This window comes from Sparus aurata, chromosome 22 (assembly GCF_900880675.1).
Source record: "Sparus aurata chromosome 22, fSpaAur1.1, whole genome shotgun sequence".
Taxonomy (NCBI): Eukaryota; Metazoa; Chordata; class Actinopteri; order Spariformes; family Sparidae; genus Sparus; species Sparus aurata.
Window position 1 is genome coordinate 22,142,770 of NC_044208.1, and position 18,424 is coordinate 22,161,193.

General features: G+C 38.8%; 1 protein-coding gene and 1 long non-coding RNA gene across 6 annotated transcripts; one reads left to right on the plus strand and one right to left on the minus strand.

Annotated features, from left to right (window-relative positions):
* Window positions 1–4,712: 4,712 nt before the first annotated feature.
* LOC115573682 (golgin subfamily A member 6-like protein 1) lies at window positions 4,713–8,396 on the minus strand. 4 transcript variants are annotated; one of them, XM_030404566.1, is made up of 9 exons: window positions 8,081–8,395; window positions 7,583–7,891; window positions 7,217–7,480; window positions 6,827–7,072; window positions 6,431–6,694; window positions 6,036–6,314; window positions 5,642–5,905; window positions 5,247–5,510; window positions 4,716–5,112 (listed from the first exon to the last, which is right to left on the minus strand). In XM_030404566.1, the coding sequence occupies exons 1-9, from the start codon at window positions 8,108–8,110 to the stop codon at window positions 4,918–4,920; spliced, it is 2,115 nt and encodes a 704-aa protein (XP_030260426.1). In that variant the 5' UTR covers window positions 8,111–8,395; the 3' UTR covers window positions 4,716–4,917. The 4 variants fall into 4 exon arrangements, with proteins under 4 accessions (XP_030260430.1, XP_030260429.1, XP_030260426.1 ...); XM_030404568.1 differs by having other exon boundaries at window positions 4,717–5,112; window positions 6,036–6,299; XM_030404570.1 differs by lacking the exon at window positions 5,642–5,905 and having other exon boundaries at window positions 4,713–5,112; window positions 8,081–8,396.
* Window positions 8,397–8,594: 198 nt separating this feature from the next.
* On the plus strand, window positions 8,595–18,356 carry LOC115573683 (uncharacterized). Of its 2 annotated transcripts, XR_003982325.1 has the most exons (7): window positions 8,595–8,888; window positions 12,325–12,401; window positions 13,915–13,971; window positions 15,507–15,553; window positions 15,668–15,727; window positions 16,390–16,452; window positions 18,201–18,356. It is a non-coding gene; the product is annotated as an uncharacterized LOC115573683 (long non-coding RNA). The 2 variants fall into 2 exon arrangements; XR_003982324.1 differs by lacking the exon at window positions 8,595–8,888 and having other exon boundaries at window positions 12,006–12,401.
* The last annotated feature ends 68 nt before the right edge of the window (window positions 18,357–18,424 follow it).

Genomic DNA, 18,424 nt, shown 5'->3' on the forward strand with positions numbered 1-18,424 from the left:
GTTGTTCCTTTGGAGCTTGCCCTCAATGATTTTTCAGAGATTGAAATAAATGTTGAGTGAATGAACGCATGAATGAACTTGTCAGATTTGTCGAGCTTATTGCCAAAAACACAAACACACTGAGCACAACATATACTGTTTAGTTTATTTGCTTGCAGAAGTACATAAACCCACTTTGTTTACAGAAAGCAAAGTGGGTTTATATGTAAATAAATATATGTTTATATATATTTATATATGTGTGTGTAAATATGTGTATGTGTATGGTGAGGGGTAAGTGGACGCTGGAGAATGCTTACTCAAATCATTATAACATATATAATCATTTATGGGAATAGTACATGTTTATAGAGGACAAAATAAACCAATATGTAAGCTATAATATATAAGATTATTGTGGATAAATTCAAATATATTTTGCAGGACATATTAGGTTATAAATGGACTTGCATTTCTATTGTGCTTTTCCAGTCCGCTTCACCCACTCACACACTGATGGCAGAGGTAGTCATGCATGTGCCAACTGCTCATCAGGGGCAAGTTGGGGTGCAGTTGCCTCTCAAGGACTCACCCTTTACATTCTTATTTTGATATTGTTCACTGTACAGACTGAAAAGCTACTGAGGCCATGTGACTGTGATGTTGACCTAAATCAAATCAAAACAAAAAAGGTCAAGGTTTAGTGAAATGATAGTGTTCTTCATCATGTTATAAAAACAAAAGATCATCTCGGGAAGCAGGTTAATACTGAGGGCGAAGCTCAGGCTCTGATTCAGAAATCATACAATATACATTTACATTGAGCAGTCCAAAGCAACTTACAGTAATTCATACAGACATTCATACACTGATTCTGGTGGCTGCCATGCAAGGTGCTGACCAGCACACCAGGAGCAGTTTGGGGTTCAGTATCTTGCCCAAGGACACTTCAACATGCAGACCAGGGAAATCGAACCAGCGACCTTCCAATAACAACTGTCATCTGTGTGCGGCTGTTTTCTTCCTATCTGTAATCTGTGAAGATGACCTTCATGAATGTTATGCAACACTTCCACTAATAATTGTGCAGCGCATGTGTGTGTGTTCATCTGAGACCTTTTGACCTCACTTTACTGTGTAATCCCTGATTAGTGCTGTCAGATTAGCGTGTGTCATGCTGCTCACAACAAAATCAGCCTAATGTCAGCATCCTGCCCCTGTTTCTGTGTGTGTATGAAGGTTTGTGACAGTCACGGTTAAAAATACTGTCAGTCCATTCCAATTATATACTTTAGTTCACATGTTCGTGGAACCAGATGAAAATGAAATACAGGTAGATTCGACTGGAACATTGCAGCAAGCTTTAATGAGCTGAAATAAGGGTCAATTTAAACATGATAACACAATATTTGAACACACTAATAGTGGAGAGCAAAATATTTTTTGGCTTGTCTGTTAAAAGACAAAAAATCACTTATCCAACATATGTTTAGTGTATCATTGCAGAAATGTTGAAATTGTGAAGAACAAAAAACTCCTCATGTGCACATTCATAAAAATTAAGTCAGAATTTCAGAAAAAAGAGGAACCAGGAAAAGCTTCTTTGAATGTAAGTATTACTGAAGGAATTATTCATCTGTAAAACAGACTCACAAAGCTGCAGTCAATAGAAACAATGTGACAACATTGGCCTGATGAGCAACACTGACATCTGGTGGATGTGAAGTTAAATTCAGGTACTATATGTAAAGCACATACAGTACATATTCTCACGTACATGAGTGAGTCAATTTCATTTAAAGGACTAAAACTCCAAAACCCACCTATAAATCCCTGGACACACACACACAGTTTATACTATGTATAAAACACACAGGCAGTATGTGTGTGTGTAGGCTGAAAAATATGTTAGACATTTATTCAGTGAGAGAATGCAATGTACTGTTCCTTAGCTGACATGGTTTGGGTTTTTCATTTTGCTGTACCATGACGCAATCTCTGGTACAGTACATCAATAGTTGTACATGATGCCTTACAAATAAATTCATTCATTCATTCATTCATTAAAAAAATTAGCACTTCTAACTCAAAAACTGTGACTATAGCAAAGCTCACAGGATATCGATTGTTGATGAAAAGCTGATGATATTTTGGGCACACTAGGCTTAAGTGCTGCAGATTTAAAGAAGTTCAAGGCAGTAAAGGAAGCCTTTGATAAATACTTCATATGCAAATATAATGTAAACTATGAAAGGGCTCGTTTCAATAAAAGAAGCCAAGAACCAGGAGAATCAGCTGAAGCATTCATCTCTCCAGTTTATAAACTAGCGGAGAACTGTCAATATGGCCCTCTGCAGGATGAGATGATCAGAGACAGGTTAGTAGTAGGGATAAGGCATCACAGCCTGTTTGAAAAGCTACAAATGGACAGTGAATTAACACTGGAAAACGCAGTTACCACAATACGACAACATGAAGAAATTAAGAAACAGCAACCTATAGTGAGAGAAACAAAAACTACAGACCAGAAAGAGGCAAATGTGGACTTACTGAAATTCAAGAAAAAGTCACACAGAGAGTACCAGGCAGGGAAGACAACCTACGGAAAGGGACAAAAGGATTTCCAGAAAGGACATAAATGCTGTGGACAATGTGGAAAAGGACCAGCACACTCCCTGAACAACTGTGCTGCACGGGACACAGAATGCAGAAAAAGTCAGAAGAGAGGACATTTTGCAGCTGTTTGTAAATCCTGAAACATGGAAAAAGAGACTGCAAGATCTTCATAGGATTGGGCTGCTTGAGAGGGGAGTGCAGAATTAAGCTGAAGGAGGACGCCAAGCCCAAGAGGTGGACTTCATCGTTCGATGTCGAGATTCAGTTCCCGTCGGTCAGTTCGGCAGGAAGAACCATTTATATTGTTCGTTCGTTCATTCAGTCGTGTTTCTGTTACGATTTTTAGTGGTGAATCATGTAATGTACAGTTCTCAGCTCCTCGTTCTCAAATGTTTGTGCTAACGGTCAATATAACACTGTAGTTCAAGGCAAATGCATAGCGGTAACTTCATGATTATGTGTACTTTTAGACAACACAGCAGTAAACAGCTAAAGCCTGCAAGCCAAGAACGAGTGACTGAGGTCAGCCTGTCTCAGAAGCAACTGTCTGGAGAATGGCGGCCACTCGCCTTTATATCACGCAGCATGACGGACACGGAGCGCAGATACGTCCAGATAGAAAAGGAAGGACAAGCATCTGGAAATGGATGTGTGTTTGTCCATCAACCTGATCATGGAGCACTTCCTAGCGTCCGAGCAGAGGCTGGTGCAGATCAGGGCAGAACAGGACACGTGACATCTGCAAAAGACTGAAAAACATGATGCAAACAGGTTGGCCTCCAACCAGAAAGGCTGTTCCACCTCAACTGCAGCCGTACTGGCAGTATCACCAGGACCTGCTGGTTGCAGACGGACTACTGATGAGAGGCGAAAGACTCGTCATTCCTGTCACTATTCATCGTCATTGACTACTACTCGCGCTACACTGAAGTGGCTAACCTTACCTCCACCTCCACAGCCCACCTGACAGGAATGTTAAAGTCTTTTTTTCATGTCATGGAATCCCAGAGACAGTTATCACGTCAATGGCCCCCAGTTCTCCGCAGCGGAGTTTGCAGCCTTCGGCAGAGACTTAATACATGCAACCAGCGGCCCCTGCTACGCTCAAAGTAACGGAGAGGCTGACTTGTGAACTATGTGAGTTGGAATAGACTTCATCATCAAGTGTCAATGACACACTGACAGAGTACATGCATTCAGTAGTGACAAATGATTCAACTACATTAGTATTTGATCAGAAATCAGCTGTATGTGGCAACCGGCTGTGCCTAAACTCTGAAGGTGACCAGTCTCTAAAAATGGCTGCACACTGGATAGCCTCATAATTGCATGTCACAACTTGTCTACAGGTAATGTTTCATTATTTTTGTTTCCCTCATGTGTTGCAGATTTGCTTCTGGTCCGCACAGACCACACAACTGCACAACTGTGATTGTGTATTAGGCTTTTAGTACTGCCTGTGCACATCTGTGTAGTCCTGAGAGGTATTGCAGTGCTCGGTTTTGTGCCGTAACAACTTTTCAAATTCTTCTTAAATAAGACAGGGGCCTTGAGACTGGCTGTTACACTGTGTGTGAGTGTGAATGAACAGACAGAGAATTCAGTATTTATTTTTAACATTATATATTTTTTATTGTTAAATAAATGTATACATTTTAAATTAATGATACAGCTAATAATAATAAGACTAATAATAATAACAACAACAACAACAATAATAATAATAATAATAATAATATTTAAAATAATAATAATAAGACTAATAATAATAAGACTAATAATAAGACTAACAAAAATGATAATAAGACTAATGATACTTATGATACTAATACTAAAACTAATAATAAAACTAATAATAAATAATAATAATAATAAAAATACGAATAATAATGATAAGACTAATAATAATAATACTAATAAGACTAACAATAAGACTAATGATAATAATAAGACTAATAATAAGACTAATAATAAGAAGAATAATAAGAATAAGAATAAGAATTATAAATAATACTAATGATACTTATGATACTAATACTAAAACGAATAATAATAATAATAAAAACATTAATAAAACATAATAAATATAGAAATACTAATACTAAAACTAATAATAATAAACCCAATAATAATACTAGCTATAATACTAATAAAAATAAATGAATGAATAAACAAATGAATAAAAAAGGGGGAGTGGAAGACGGTAGCGGGTGGGGTGGAGGGTTTAGGTTCGGAGGGTTGTGGGTATAGGGTAAGGAAGACTAAGCCGGGATAGGATGATTTTGGGGGGAGTCCAACCATTCCTCCTCGCTACTGAACATTTCAGTGATTCCTTCTTCTAGCTCTCCTTTTGCAACGACTCTTTGTATGTTTCCTTTCTCTCTCTCCACTTTTACCCTCCTCCTTAATCTCCTCCATGTCATTGTCCATCTTTGTGCTTTCTTCCTCCCTTTTCCTCTCAATCTTCTCCTCCTCTTTCTTTTTCTCCTCCTCCTTGGCCGCAAGTTTAGTGACTTCCTGTGGAAAGAGAAAAGAAAAGTAAATATTGTTTTACTTTACACAAAAAGCTGATTTTGAAGCAGTCCACCACAAGCTGTTAGAATCCTACAGGAGATTATAGTGAAATAAATTGATGATATGAGGCAGCTTACCTGCAGCTGGGTGGATTTGGAGACATGGCTCTCTTCCAGAGCATCACACCGGCTCTTCCACTGTCCTTCAATCCTGTTGAGCTCGGTTTCTTTGAGAGAAAGCTGGTGCAGGGTCTCTACGTGGGCTTTGGTTCTTATCCAATGTTTTTCAATTTCCCTGTCAAGGAGGCCAGTTTTTTCCTGAAGCTCCTCTTGGAGATGGCTCACCTCCACCTGCCTGCTGGTCAACACCTGCTCCTGCTCTTGTAGTTTGATGTTGAGCTCCTGAAAAGAGTAAACAAGTTTTTTTAATTTACTTTACATAAAAAAAGCTGATTCTAAAGCAGTCTCACACAAGCTGTTAGAATCCTACAGGAGATTATTGTGAAGTAAATTGACGATATGAGGCAGCTTACCTGTAGCTGAGTGGAGTTGGAGACATGGTTCTCTTCCAGAGCGTCAAACCGGCTCTTCCACTGTCCTTCAATCCTGTTGAGCTCGGTTTCTTTGAGAGAAAGCTGGTGCAGGGTTTCTACGTGGGCTTTGGTTCTTGTCCGATGTTTTTCGATTTCCCTGTTGAGGAGGCAAGTTTGTTCCTGAAGCTCCTCTTGGAGACGGCTCACCTCCACCTGCCTGCTGGTCAACACCTGCTCCTGCTCTTGTAGTTTGATGTTGAGCTCCTGAAAACAGAAAAACAGTATTTTTATTTTACTGCACATAAAAAAGCTGATTCTGAAGCAGTCCAACACAAGCTGTTAGAATCCAACAGGAGATAATTGTGAAATAAATTGATGATCTGACGCAGCTTACCTGCAGCTGGGTGGAGTTGGAGACATGGCTCTCTTCCAGAGCGTCACAGCGGCTCTTCCACTGTCCTTCAATCCTGTTGAGCTCGGTTTCATTGAGAGAAAGCTGGTACAGGGTCTCTACGTGGGCTTTGGTTCTTGTCCGACGTTTTTCAATTTCCCTGTCGAGGAGGCCAGTTTGTTCCTGAAGCTCCTCTTGGAGACGGCTAACCTCCACCTGCCTGCTGGTCAACACCTGCTCCTGCTCTTGTAGTTTGATGTTGAGCTCCTGAAAAGAGAAAAACTGTATTTTTATTTTACTTTGCATTAAAAAAGCTGATTCTGAAGCAGTTCAACACAAGCTGTTAGAATCCTACAGGAGATTATTGTGAAGTAAATTGATGATATGAGGCAGCTTACCTGCAGCTGAGTGGATTTGGAGACATGGCTCTCTTCCAGAGCGTCACACCGGCTCTTCCACTGTCCTTCAATCCTGTTGAGCTCGGTTTCTTTGAGAGAAAGCTGGTGCAGGGTCTCTACGTGGGCTTTGGTTCTTGTCCGATGTTTTTCGATTTCCTTGTCGAGGAGGCCAGTTTTTTCCTGAAGCTCCTCTTGGAGACGGCTAACCTCCACCTGCCTGCTGGTCAACACCTGCTCCTGCTCTTGTAGTTTGATGTTGAGCTCCTGAAAAGAGAAAAACAGTATTCTATTTTTTTACTTTACATAAAAGACCTGATTCTGAAGCAGTCCAACACAAGCTGTTAGAATCCAACAGGAGATTTTTGTGAAGTAAAGTGATGATCTGAGGCAGCTTACCTGCAGCTGAGTGGAGTTGGCGACACGGCTCTCTTCCAGAGCATCACACCAGCTGCTCTTGAGCTCTTGCTCTGTCTGAGCCGGCTGGTCCTGGGTATCCACATGGTCTTTCGTGTTGCACCTCCTTTTCATGACGGCTGTCATGAGGACGTGTTCATTGTGGTTCAGTTTCTCTTTGAGGTGTCTCACCTCCACCTGCCTGCTGGTCAACACCTGCTCCTGCTCTTGTAGTTTGGCATTGAGCTCCTGAAAAAAGAAAAACTAGTAAGTAACTAATAAGTAATTTTTTTACTTAACATAAAAGACCTGATTCTGAAGCAGTCCAACACAAGCTGTTAGAATCCAACAGGAGATTATTGTGAAGTAAACTGATGATATGAGGCAGCTTACCTGCAGCTGGGTGGAGTTGGAGACATGGCTCTCTTCCAGAGCGTCACACCGGCTCTTCAATTGTCCTTCAATCCTGTTGAGCTGGGTTTCTTTGCGAGACAGCTGCTGCAGGGTCTCTGTGTGGGCTTTGGTTGTAGCCTGATGTTTTTGTATTTCCATTTCGAGGAGGAAGGTTTTTTCCCGAAGTTCCTCTTGGAGACGGCACACCTCCACCTGCCTGCCAGTCAACACCTGCTTCTGCTCTTGTAGTTTGGTGTTGAGCTCCTGAAAAGAGAAAAACAGTATTTTCATTTTATTTTCCAAAAACAGCTGTTAGAATCCAACAGGAGATTATTGTGAATAAATTGATGATCTACGGCAGCTTACCTGCAGCTGGAATGTGTTGGCAGTGAGGCCCTTCTCCACGACCTCACATCTCATTCTCCACTCCTTTGATGCGTAACTGAGCATATTGGTGGCGGTTTTGGCCCTTTCTACAGCTTTGTCCTTGTTGGTCAGCTCTTTCTTGAGTTCACTATTCTCAGTCATCAGAGATTTGTTCTGATCTTTCAGAAACTTAATCTCATTGATGGCTGAGTACAGTTCTGAGTGAGGGGGCTGCTCATGGGTCCTCAGCTGTACTGCAGCCGGCATGTTCGGGCCGTTAGCGGCAGCAACAAACTGCATTTGCAATGGCTGAAAGACAGAAGCAGTTCGCACACAGAAAAACATGTTGACACTCTCAACTAATTAAAATCAAACATATTCTCTGAAAACATTTAAGAAATTTTTTAGAACATATTATTACTCTACTTAAATATTATGCTGGACTAGAGAGGCACACTGCTGAAAAAAGTCTCTTCAGGTCAAATAAGAAAATCTTACCAGGTTATTTTCACTGGGACGTCTGTCCATGGCAACACAGTGACTATTTCAAAGTTGGAGTAAGAATAGTCGCCGAATTCAAAGTTTAAAATCTCAACTTAAAACCAAAACGGAGTTTCGGTTATCAAGCAGAGAGACTTTGATAGATTGCGATAAATCCAAAAAGGTATCCGTTAACTATCAAGTAATCCAGAAGGTATCCGTTGAATATCGAGTATCCAGAGGGTATCCGCTGAATGTCGAGTAATTAAAGGCTTCTTCTCAGAAATGACAAAAAGATCTTGATAGCTCAGTTTGTCGGGCGCAAATGAGGTTTCTACAGAAGCACAGGCAACTAAAAGGTTCACGATGGTGCCAACATTCCGAACGTCATGGCAACGGGGGTTCTCAAAGTTCTAAAAATTTGAAATCAAAGCCAAAATTCTAATTCATGCAATGAACATAGACACCCAGAGACAGTGTTCATGTTTAAATTGTGCCAGGGTTCAACAGACTTCTGCTCTGCATGGTACAGATGGAGACAGTGAAGATGACAAAAAATAAAGAGTTTCATGGTCCGACTGTCAAATCGTATATTAGAACTCACTAACCCAGAGCCCACGTTCTTACACACATGACACAAGTCTGTGATGAAAATATCTCAAGTGTTTATCAGATTTTTAAGAGATTTGTTTGCATAAGTCAGAGGTAGCCTATATCACACACGTATATCAAACACCTTATTCTGTGTACAGCTTCTTCTAGCTTTGTATGAAGTTATCACAGACACCAGATATCACAAATACCAACCCGTATGGCTAGAGATGAGGTAAGAGGATCACTACAGTCATTAGAATGCATCCTCTGGGAACCATCAATGTCTGTACAATGTTTTAACTGAGAAATGTTGAGATATTTCACTGGTTGGTTTTAGATGAATCCACTGGAGAGCATGAATGCCTGTACAGAGTTTACTGACAATCCAAGCACTTTGTTGAGATATCTCAGTGTGGACCAAAGTGGTGGAACAAACAATTGGCAGACCAACATCTGCATCCTGAGAACCAAACTACTAATCTATCTTAAAACATGTGGAAGGTCCCCTCACAGCGTATTTAATCACATCATTATTAATCTGTTTATGTTCACTGTATGTCTGAAGTGAGTACACTTAATACCATCCATGAAATGTATCCAAATATCCACAAGGACAGGATTCATCACTTACACTTTACACTACAATACTCCATTGATGTTATTGTGTGCTACTGCAGAAATAATTGTTAGTCTGTTTGCTGCAAAAGGCAAAAGCAGAAAAGGCTGAAAAGCTGAATATTTGAAAAACCTGAAAATTAAGAAAGATGAATATTTGAAAAAGCTGAAAAGGCTGAAAAGCTGAACAGTAAGACGGCTGACGTCCACGACTACATAATTATGTCGACGTGCATAACTTGCGTTGATGCGTCATCATCTTTCAAGATGGCGACCCCCAAAAACATGTTGAATACAGGACAAGCGGACACAAAAAAAGCCTGTGCGCGTTCATCTAAAGTTTGGGAACACTTAAGACAGAAGTCTAGCAATGTAGTGTTTTGCACGCTGTGCAAGGCCAAGATGGCGTATCACGGCAGCACAACAGCGATGCAGGAGCATCTGAAGAGTTAAGGATCCCGGAGTGATAACCTCTCTCAAGGCGGCAACCAAACAGCACCGTAAGTCCCATTTAAAGTTACTTCTGTTATAGTCAACGTAACGTTAAAGTAACGTAACGTTAAACATTCCATCATCTTACGCTGTGTTTCGGCCATCTATATTTCGGCTTATTTGAACAGTATGTGTGAGTGAGAAAACAGCATCACATACTGTTGTAAATAGTTTAATTTATTTGTATTATTTATTTATCTTAACTTATATATATTTATTTATTTATTTGTCTTGCCCCACTGATGCAAATACACATTTGCCATTGATTAACTTAACTGGATATAAATTCAGAAATAAAATAAGTCCTTGTCATAACCTTTGTACAGTTTAAGTGACGTATTCAATAACAAACACAGCATCAATGTGGAAACTGGATTTTTTTAATTATCATTATACTTACGTGCTTTGTGTGTCTTTCAGGAAGAAACAAAGCAGTGTGGAGGATTTTTTTCATAAGAAAAATCCAAGCTCATGCACACCCCAGATGGCTGCTGAGCTGTCTGACAGCATCTTGCATATGATCATCAAAGACATGAGACCCCTTGCTATTGTGGAGGGTCAAGGTTTCCGTGACATGATCAACACATTTGATCCAGGATACACACTTCCCTCCAGGCGCTACTTTACAGATCTGATCTAGAAAAAATATGAGACCACCTTTGAGGAGGTGAAAGCCAAACTAAGAAATGCAAAATTAAAAATCACATTAACAACGGATGCTTGGACAAGCACGGCTACAGAGGCATACTTAGGAATCACCTGCCATTTAATTGATGAGGACTGGGGGCTGACTTCATACAACATGACTACGATGCCACTTGAGGAGCGCCACACAACAGAAAATATCGCTGGCTGGGTGGAAAAGGCAGCAAAGAAGTTTGGTTTCTCTCTCAGTGATATACTAGCTGTTGTCCATGACAATGCTACAAATGTGGTGGCAGCTCTCAGGATCCTGAAAGAGAAGCATGGAGTGGCTTCACACCGATGTGCTGGCCATACACTTCAGCTTGTGGTCAACCATTCTCTGAAAAAGGATCCCAACATAAACAAGGCACTAGGGGCTGCAAGGAGCCTAGTTGAGCATTTCAGGAAGGGTGAGCTGGCCAGCAGCAAGCTCGAAGAAAAACAAAAGCAATGGGGCACACCTGAGCATAAGCTGATCCAAGATGTATCTGTCAGATGGAATAGCTCTTATTACATGATGAGCCGCCTCTTGGAGCAGCACTGGCCAGTGACATTAAGACTGCACTATGTTTGTTATAATTTTTGTTATTGAAAATGATTGAATAAAGCATTGAAATATTAATGAGAGAAGTGTTTGGCATTTATTTTGGGTAAATTCATTGTTGTATGAATTGAGTAGGAAACAAATAATTCTTAGAATAATCAATAAATTAATAGTTAGATTAGTCGACTAATCGAAAAAATAATCGTTAGATTAATTGATAAAAAAAATCATTAGGTGAAGCCCTGATAGAGTGTAACAGGAGACATTGCTGAACTCTGTGGTGTTTTACAAATGACATCTAAGTGAACTTTTGACTCTGACTTAACCTCCCAGGATGTGGGTGAGTAAAACCACAGGTTGCGATTGTGCAGCTGAAACAGCAGAGTTTAATGCACTAGTTTAGATGAATACGAAGAATGATTTTTGGATAAGTCTTGCAGCAAGGTTTCAATAAAACTCACCATGATCATTATTCTTTAATAAAGGGCCACAGAGAGCCCACAACATGCTGGAAGAGACAGTTTATGGGCTTGTAAATGGAGAGACTTTTCTTATACATCCTAAACTTAAGCTCCATTAACATTTTATTAGTGACATTAGTTTACTTTCTAACAAAAATGAGAAGTTAGTATTGTGATGAATTAAAAAAATGTTTTTAATGTCATTCAAACATCCTGAATGGGTTTCAGTTGACTGTGTCCTTGTGTGAAAGCTATAATCAAATCTACATTTGAAACAAAGAAATCAGACATACTGATCCCTTTGCATTTTTCATGCACTGCAGCCCTGTGAATTTGAGTCCCTCAGTTGCAGGAGACTCTCCAACATGACAACCCAGCAGGGCTCCAAGATAAATTGTTTCAACATAGACATACAATAATGAGTCATATAGTCATATATAGCAGGAAGATGACAACAGTGGTCTGTTTCTTCATCAACTTGAAAAGGCAGAATGTTTGTTCATGTCTTCTGGAAGGGAGACCGCTTGTGACTGTGGCAAAAACAACAGTCTATTGTAAGTAGCCGAGGCAGAAACAACATTGTCATTAGGTGACTGTGAATAGAGCACGTCAACCTGAAGTCTGAAGCACGTCCTCTCCACAATTAGGTTTTTTCGGTTTGACATGCCTCACGTACTTTCCAAACCCTCTCTTCTGTGACAAAGAAAAGTGAAAGCACAAAAATCATTGTCTCATGTCACCTGGAGAGTTCACAGGTCAAGAAATTGCCACGTCCTTGCCAAAATATAAGTCAGAAGTTAACTCTAGCAGACTTCTATTAGGCATCTCTGCTACACCAACAACAATGGATGTTATTTATCTTTTTTTCTCAGCTGAGATGGAGAACAAATGTTTACCAACATGAAGAGAGGAAAAGTCCGGAACCCACATTCTGTGCTCAAGAAAATAGGTAAAGTTTTTCTTTAGGTTTTTGTGTTGATAAGGAACAATTTTATGTACTTCATTCAGTAATCAGTGTTGTATTGTATGTCATCAGCATAGAGGGAAAGTCAAATTGAAAACGTGCTTTACAGATAAAAGTTTTCATTATTTTAAAAGTAAATAATGATTTCTTTTTTAAATCATTATCTGTGCTACTTAAGAAAAAACTATAAAAACTATAATACCACTTCTATGCAAAAATTAGCTTGTACAGGCATGTTTATTAAACACAGGTAAATCTGCACACAATTGTGAATGAACTCCTTTTACACTACCTGTGGGCAAGTTTGGCTTTTTGATTTTTTTCCCATTGTGTGTCCTGTTTGTCATCATGAAATTATCAGAAAAACACCGAAAAGTTGAAAGCAATAGATCGTATACTTCAGCAGACTACATCCAGAAAACTTGTTTTTAAAAGTCTTTATAATATTCTGAATTAAGCACAAAAAAGTTTAACATGTTTTTTCAGGAGCTGATAATGAATTAAACACATTTTAAAAATGTTTTAACAAAGTTGTTGAGGATTGAGACATCTCACTTCTTTATGCTCTCTGATGAGCTGCACATGTGCAGTACTGATCAGGAGGCTGACTAGACTCAGACCACATTGAAGTTTCTAAGAATGGTTACTTTGTACTTTAACTTCAGTCTCTATTTAAAACTCAGCGCTGACTTGACACTGAGACAGATCTAAAGATATTAAGAAGCCAATGGCACTAATTTCAACACAAGTCATAGCATTCTGCTGAAAAAGTATATTGTGTCCATCCGGATGTTGTGCTCACATCACAGTCAAGCCGAACCAGAGGCGCTAAATACCTGTGACTATTGCAGGGTTAACTGACCTGGAGTAAATCCCAATAATATACCTTCCCATTTGCACAAAAACACAAGATGTCTGTGGGAATAAGTGGGTTTTTTTGCCAATATGAAATGGTTATAAGTATCCTTCGAGCAGTGTGCTCGGTTGATGGTAACGAATTATGTTAGGGCCCTTTATAATTACCCAAAATGAATGATAATAAACATACCCATTACTGACTTGGCTTTAGACTATGTTAAAAAAAAACATTTATATATGTGATATGTTCTAGATATTAAGTATTTTGAAAGGAGCACTACATAATGAATGACGTATGTGATACGTAACAGAAAAACTTGACCAACACCCACAAATCCTCCAGCAAACAACATGAAGTTTCATTTGAAAGTAAGAAAACTTTGCTCAACAATATTAAACAATTGCAAGAGGTGACGATAAGGTAAAAAAAGTGAAGTTTCTGATTCAACTTCTTCAGCAGCAGGGAAAATTCATGTTTACTAATTGGACTAAAGGGCTGTCGACATTAGCTTGGTTAGCTAGCTAGAAAGAGCTAGCTTAGAAAAATGTACGATCATCACTTCCTTGTTACACTGGAAAGGTTTGGTTTAGTACTATGGTAAATATATGACAATGCAATTTTTTTTAAATAAAATTGCAGATATCTGTAGAAACTGATGGGATCAGCGTTGGCAATGAACTTATCCTTTCACTTGAGGTAAGTGTTTTACCAGCAAGTTTTATGGGCCGGGAGCTTGGAGCAGCACTCAGCCAGGGTGTTTTCTGCTACCCTTTTTTCACTATAACTTCGTGTTAGCCTATACCTTGCACCATCACATGTTGATGATGAGCATCACAAACTCGGGTCATTTATTTATACAATAATAAAATATAGATGAATATACTGATTTTCAAATGCTTGCATTGCTGCAGTATTAAAACCAATCAAGATGCCAAAGAGACAACAAGATGATAAAGATCGACCACCGCCCCAGTAACCCCTGGAAAACTGCATTTTGCATGGCTGCAACAGGACAGTAATTGTGCTTTTCTAGGGGTGATCCATTGAGTGGATTCATTGCAATCCATGATGTGAAAAACAAGCTTTTAACACAAACTGTGTCGCAATGCTAACCCTAACCCTAACCCTGAAATCAGAAGTGAATAAAGACTAAGCTTACCTTTAAAATAATTCCTTAACTGGCAAAGTATACCTCATCCAGTGTAGTCAATCTGAAATATCATAAAGCACAGCAAATCCCAACACACCTTACACAATGAGTGTGCATGCATACACATGCACACACATTGTATGCTAAATGTAATCCAGCTAGCAAAGTAGTAAGCATAACAGCTAGTTAATTTTGCTAGCAAGCTAAAACATTTTTATTTCAATATATCAATAGCAATTATAAGTGCATGTCACTTTGTAAGACGATCGTGTACATCATTTTTCATTATCTGAGTTTAACATAGCAAATGAGAATCACTATAGATCATGAACAATCTTTAAGACGAGGACTTCTGACCCCAAGTCTATGGCTCCAAGAAATTAGCTAAAATCACGCTAAATATTGTTGAGTATCAGTTTATGAATTAATCTAATCATTGTTAAATCGCTGTTGACTATTCTTACACATAATACACCTAAAACATACCAACAATGAAATTTCAGTTTTCTCCGATTTTAGGTATAGTGATAGCCACAGCAAGTGTATTTTTCAAGATTAAAAGGTCATCTTGGGCTCAAGTTGAAGCTTATTAACTTGGGATAATTAACTTCATAATCACCTTAAAGTGCTGGAAAATAATCCTTTTTTACGAGAATTTGTCAAGTGGGCAGTGACTGTTTTCATTTTTTAGGGAATGTCGTGAGAGTTGGCAGAATGGCAGCAAGCCCAGACTTGTATTGCTACTTTCCCCTTTATTTCTAAATACTTCTTGCCAAATTTCATACTTATTTGACAACTGCAATTCTAGTACCTTAAAACTACATTTGCATCATTTTTGCCAGTATTGTTTCCCAAAAAGTAGTTTGGGGAGAACAAATGGCCCTGTGTGGGGTTTGCTGATTATTATTAACTTGTTATGGCCTACGTTATGGGCAGGAAATAATAGTGAAAAAAAAGTAGCTGAAAACATCCTGAGGGCTGGACCTGGCTCCCAGTCCATTAAGCACAAATATATGTTTTTAAGAAATGCAAGATAACTGTGAAAAGTCTTTCATTATGTTATTGCTCCTTACATGGCCAGGTTACCCATGATGAGTCTGCCTCTGGTGACTGCAAAGACCCTTTCAGGTTAATATACCTGGTGCACACACATTATTTGAACATTTCACTTTAATAACATTTTCAGTCAGTAACTGTTATGTTTTATTACTTGGTAATGTTTTACTTTGCTTGACTCTGTAGACCATTCCAATCTCCCAGTTGGGACGATAGTGACATGGTGTGGGAGTCTTCACAGCTGAGGTAAAAATGACTAGATTCTAATCTATTTAACTCCAAAATAGGGTTGGGCCCACTAGCAATGAAAGACAGTGATTGACACCAAAGCCCTCTACCATCATAACAGAGTGATTTACTGCTCCGTGCACCAGAGGGCGCAAAACAGGGCTGTGTTCCCTCAGAGTTGCCATTAGGTTTTAAAGAGCTGCCCAACCATCATTTTGATGTAACACTTTGAGTGTGTAATTTCACCAGAATTAAGAATCCCATTTTTGTAATTACAGTGTGTGTGTGTGTGTGTGTGTGTGTGTGTAATTGTGTGCATAGTGTGCATCTAGTCACACTGTGGCAGAGCAATTTTAACAGTCAACAGATTAACAGTGAAACAAATCATAGAAGATCAATGATTATAAATAAATAAATTATTGTAAAAATCCATCCAAGAGGAGCGATTGAGCTGCTTTAGAGGGGGCCATCTATGAATGTTGTGTTTACAAACCATAACCAACAAGTCCAGCTAATTCTGCTTTGAAGTAAATTTAGCTCAAAATATTTCTGTACTTTTACTTGATAAGGTTTGGATTGCAGGGCTTTCACCGTGTGCTATTGTTAATTAGTAAAACATCTGAACACCACTACTTATTTGTGTATAAATGACTTATTAATAGCAGACATTGTCCATGCAGCAATGTGCCACCGTCGAACTCCACCACCGAGGATGAGATCCTGATGGACACAGACTAGACAGGGTAAGAAAAAACCCTCACACTGCATAGATATTTCAGTTGATGAACAATTAGTCATGAACATTATCATGTCTAAACTCTCTATTTCCCCACATAGAATGACCACTTAGTCGACTGTGACCTTATAGAAAAAAATATTTTTTACTTTTAACTGCCTGTTAAATATGATGGCAACCAGCTGCTAAACTCATCTAACAAGTCATATAACACAGTGTAATGTTAAGGTTTCACATGCTGGTAAGTTTATTTACTTCAGACGCAGCCAAGCTTGCTGTTTCCCCCCATGCTTTCCGTTTTTATGCTTAAATAAAGTAGTTAACTCCTGGCTACAGCTTCATGTTTAACATACAAATCAAATCAAATCAAATCAAATCAACCTTTATTTATATGGCACTTTTCATACAGAAAAGTATCACAAAGTGCCTTACAGAAATGTACAGACAGCAGAAAAAGAGAAACATCAAATAAAATCAGGAGAAGAAAATGAAAAGAACCCAACCCCCACAGTCATGCACAGAGACATACACAAATATATACACACTCATACATACACTCACACATACGCACACACACTGACACACAGACACACACACTCACACCTACACAAACACTAGCTGTCACTACAGAGACATGGCTGGGCAGCGAGACCTGAGGCGTAGAGGACAGACAAGATAGTGAGTTTTGGCACAAAAGTGAAGCTTTTTTCCCAAAATGTCTTGTAAAGCAACAATTTAGGCTACACAATCCACACAAAGCTTGTGTTTTCTTTTCAGAAACGTGTTAACTAATTAATTAACGAACAGCAAGCTACAAAGAAAGTTCTATTATGGAAACTATATTAGGAACATAATGCCTCAGATTATTAAGATAAAATAATAGTCCAGCACACACCAGGACACAATGGACCTGATTTTTTGTCAAAATTACATTATAAACAACAATTAGCAAACTACACCTTTCGTATTAAGCTTTATCACATCACTCCCTTGATTGCTAACCAGTGTTTCTTCAAATTAAGTGCTGATCGGCAATTAATTGTCGGCATAATGACAGTTCCACCGTACAAAACTATCAACTTACATTAGCATGTTGCATAAGATAATGAGATCCAAAAAATGTTTAAATCAGAATAGTAGTAGAAAAAGTTGAAAAGATACTAGGAGAAAAAAGGCTACAATGATACATTACTTATACATTACAAAAAATCTGCAAATCATAACTATGCCTCATTGATAAGGGAGGGGATGACAAGGGCGTGTGCCAGGAGGGGTTAAGTGGCTAAACTTTACCTACATATGTCACCTGTAGACACGAAAAGACAGTGCAGCAAAGAGCGAATCAGATGAAGCAACATACAAAATGCATAATTCACTCCTTGTTTAAATGTAACTGTTAATACAATAGTTCAGATGTATCCTGGTGTGCGCTGTATTGACTTTTTCTGTTTTATTGTGGTTTGCCACAGTGAGTTGCACTCGGAAGAGAATGCCCCAAATTATTAACCGAACTCTATGAGTGATTTCATTGTACATAAAAAGTCAATGAGAAGGAGAGCTGAGGCTTTAGGATAAAGGAGGCTGGACACTTAAATGCTTTAAGTCTACAGTGGCATCAATTTGTGGTTTCAGTTATTTTGGGTTTATAACACAATTTATAAAAGATAAATCTGTCTTTTTGTCATCCTTGGCTGTGCTCAGTACTTCTTTTGGCTGTTGGTTTCTATTGACCGTGATGTTATCTGTTATTGAAAGGGGCCAGAGGATCCTCATCTAACCATCTGTCTGAGGAGATGTGGAGAGAACAGAGATTTGCATTTCCTGTCAAGACAAGAGCAATAAACTTTTGATCATGAAAATGATCTTGTCATTCTTTATACTGAGCACAAATACAACATTCTATATATGCTGTGCATAAAGCAAGTTTTTTTACAGAAACTTCGCGGTAGGGAACACTCATGTACTAGCTGTACATTTTA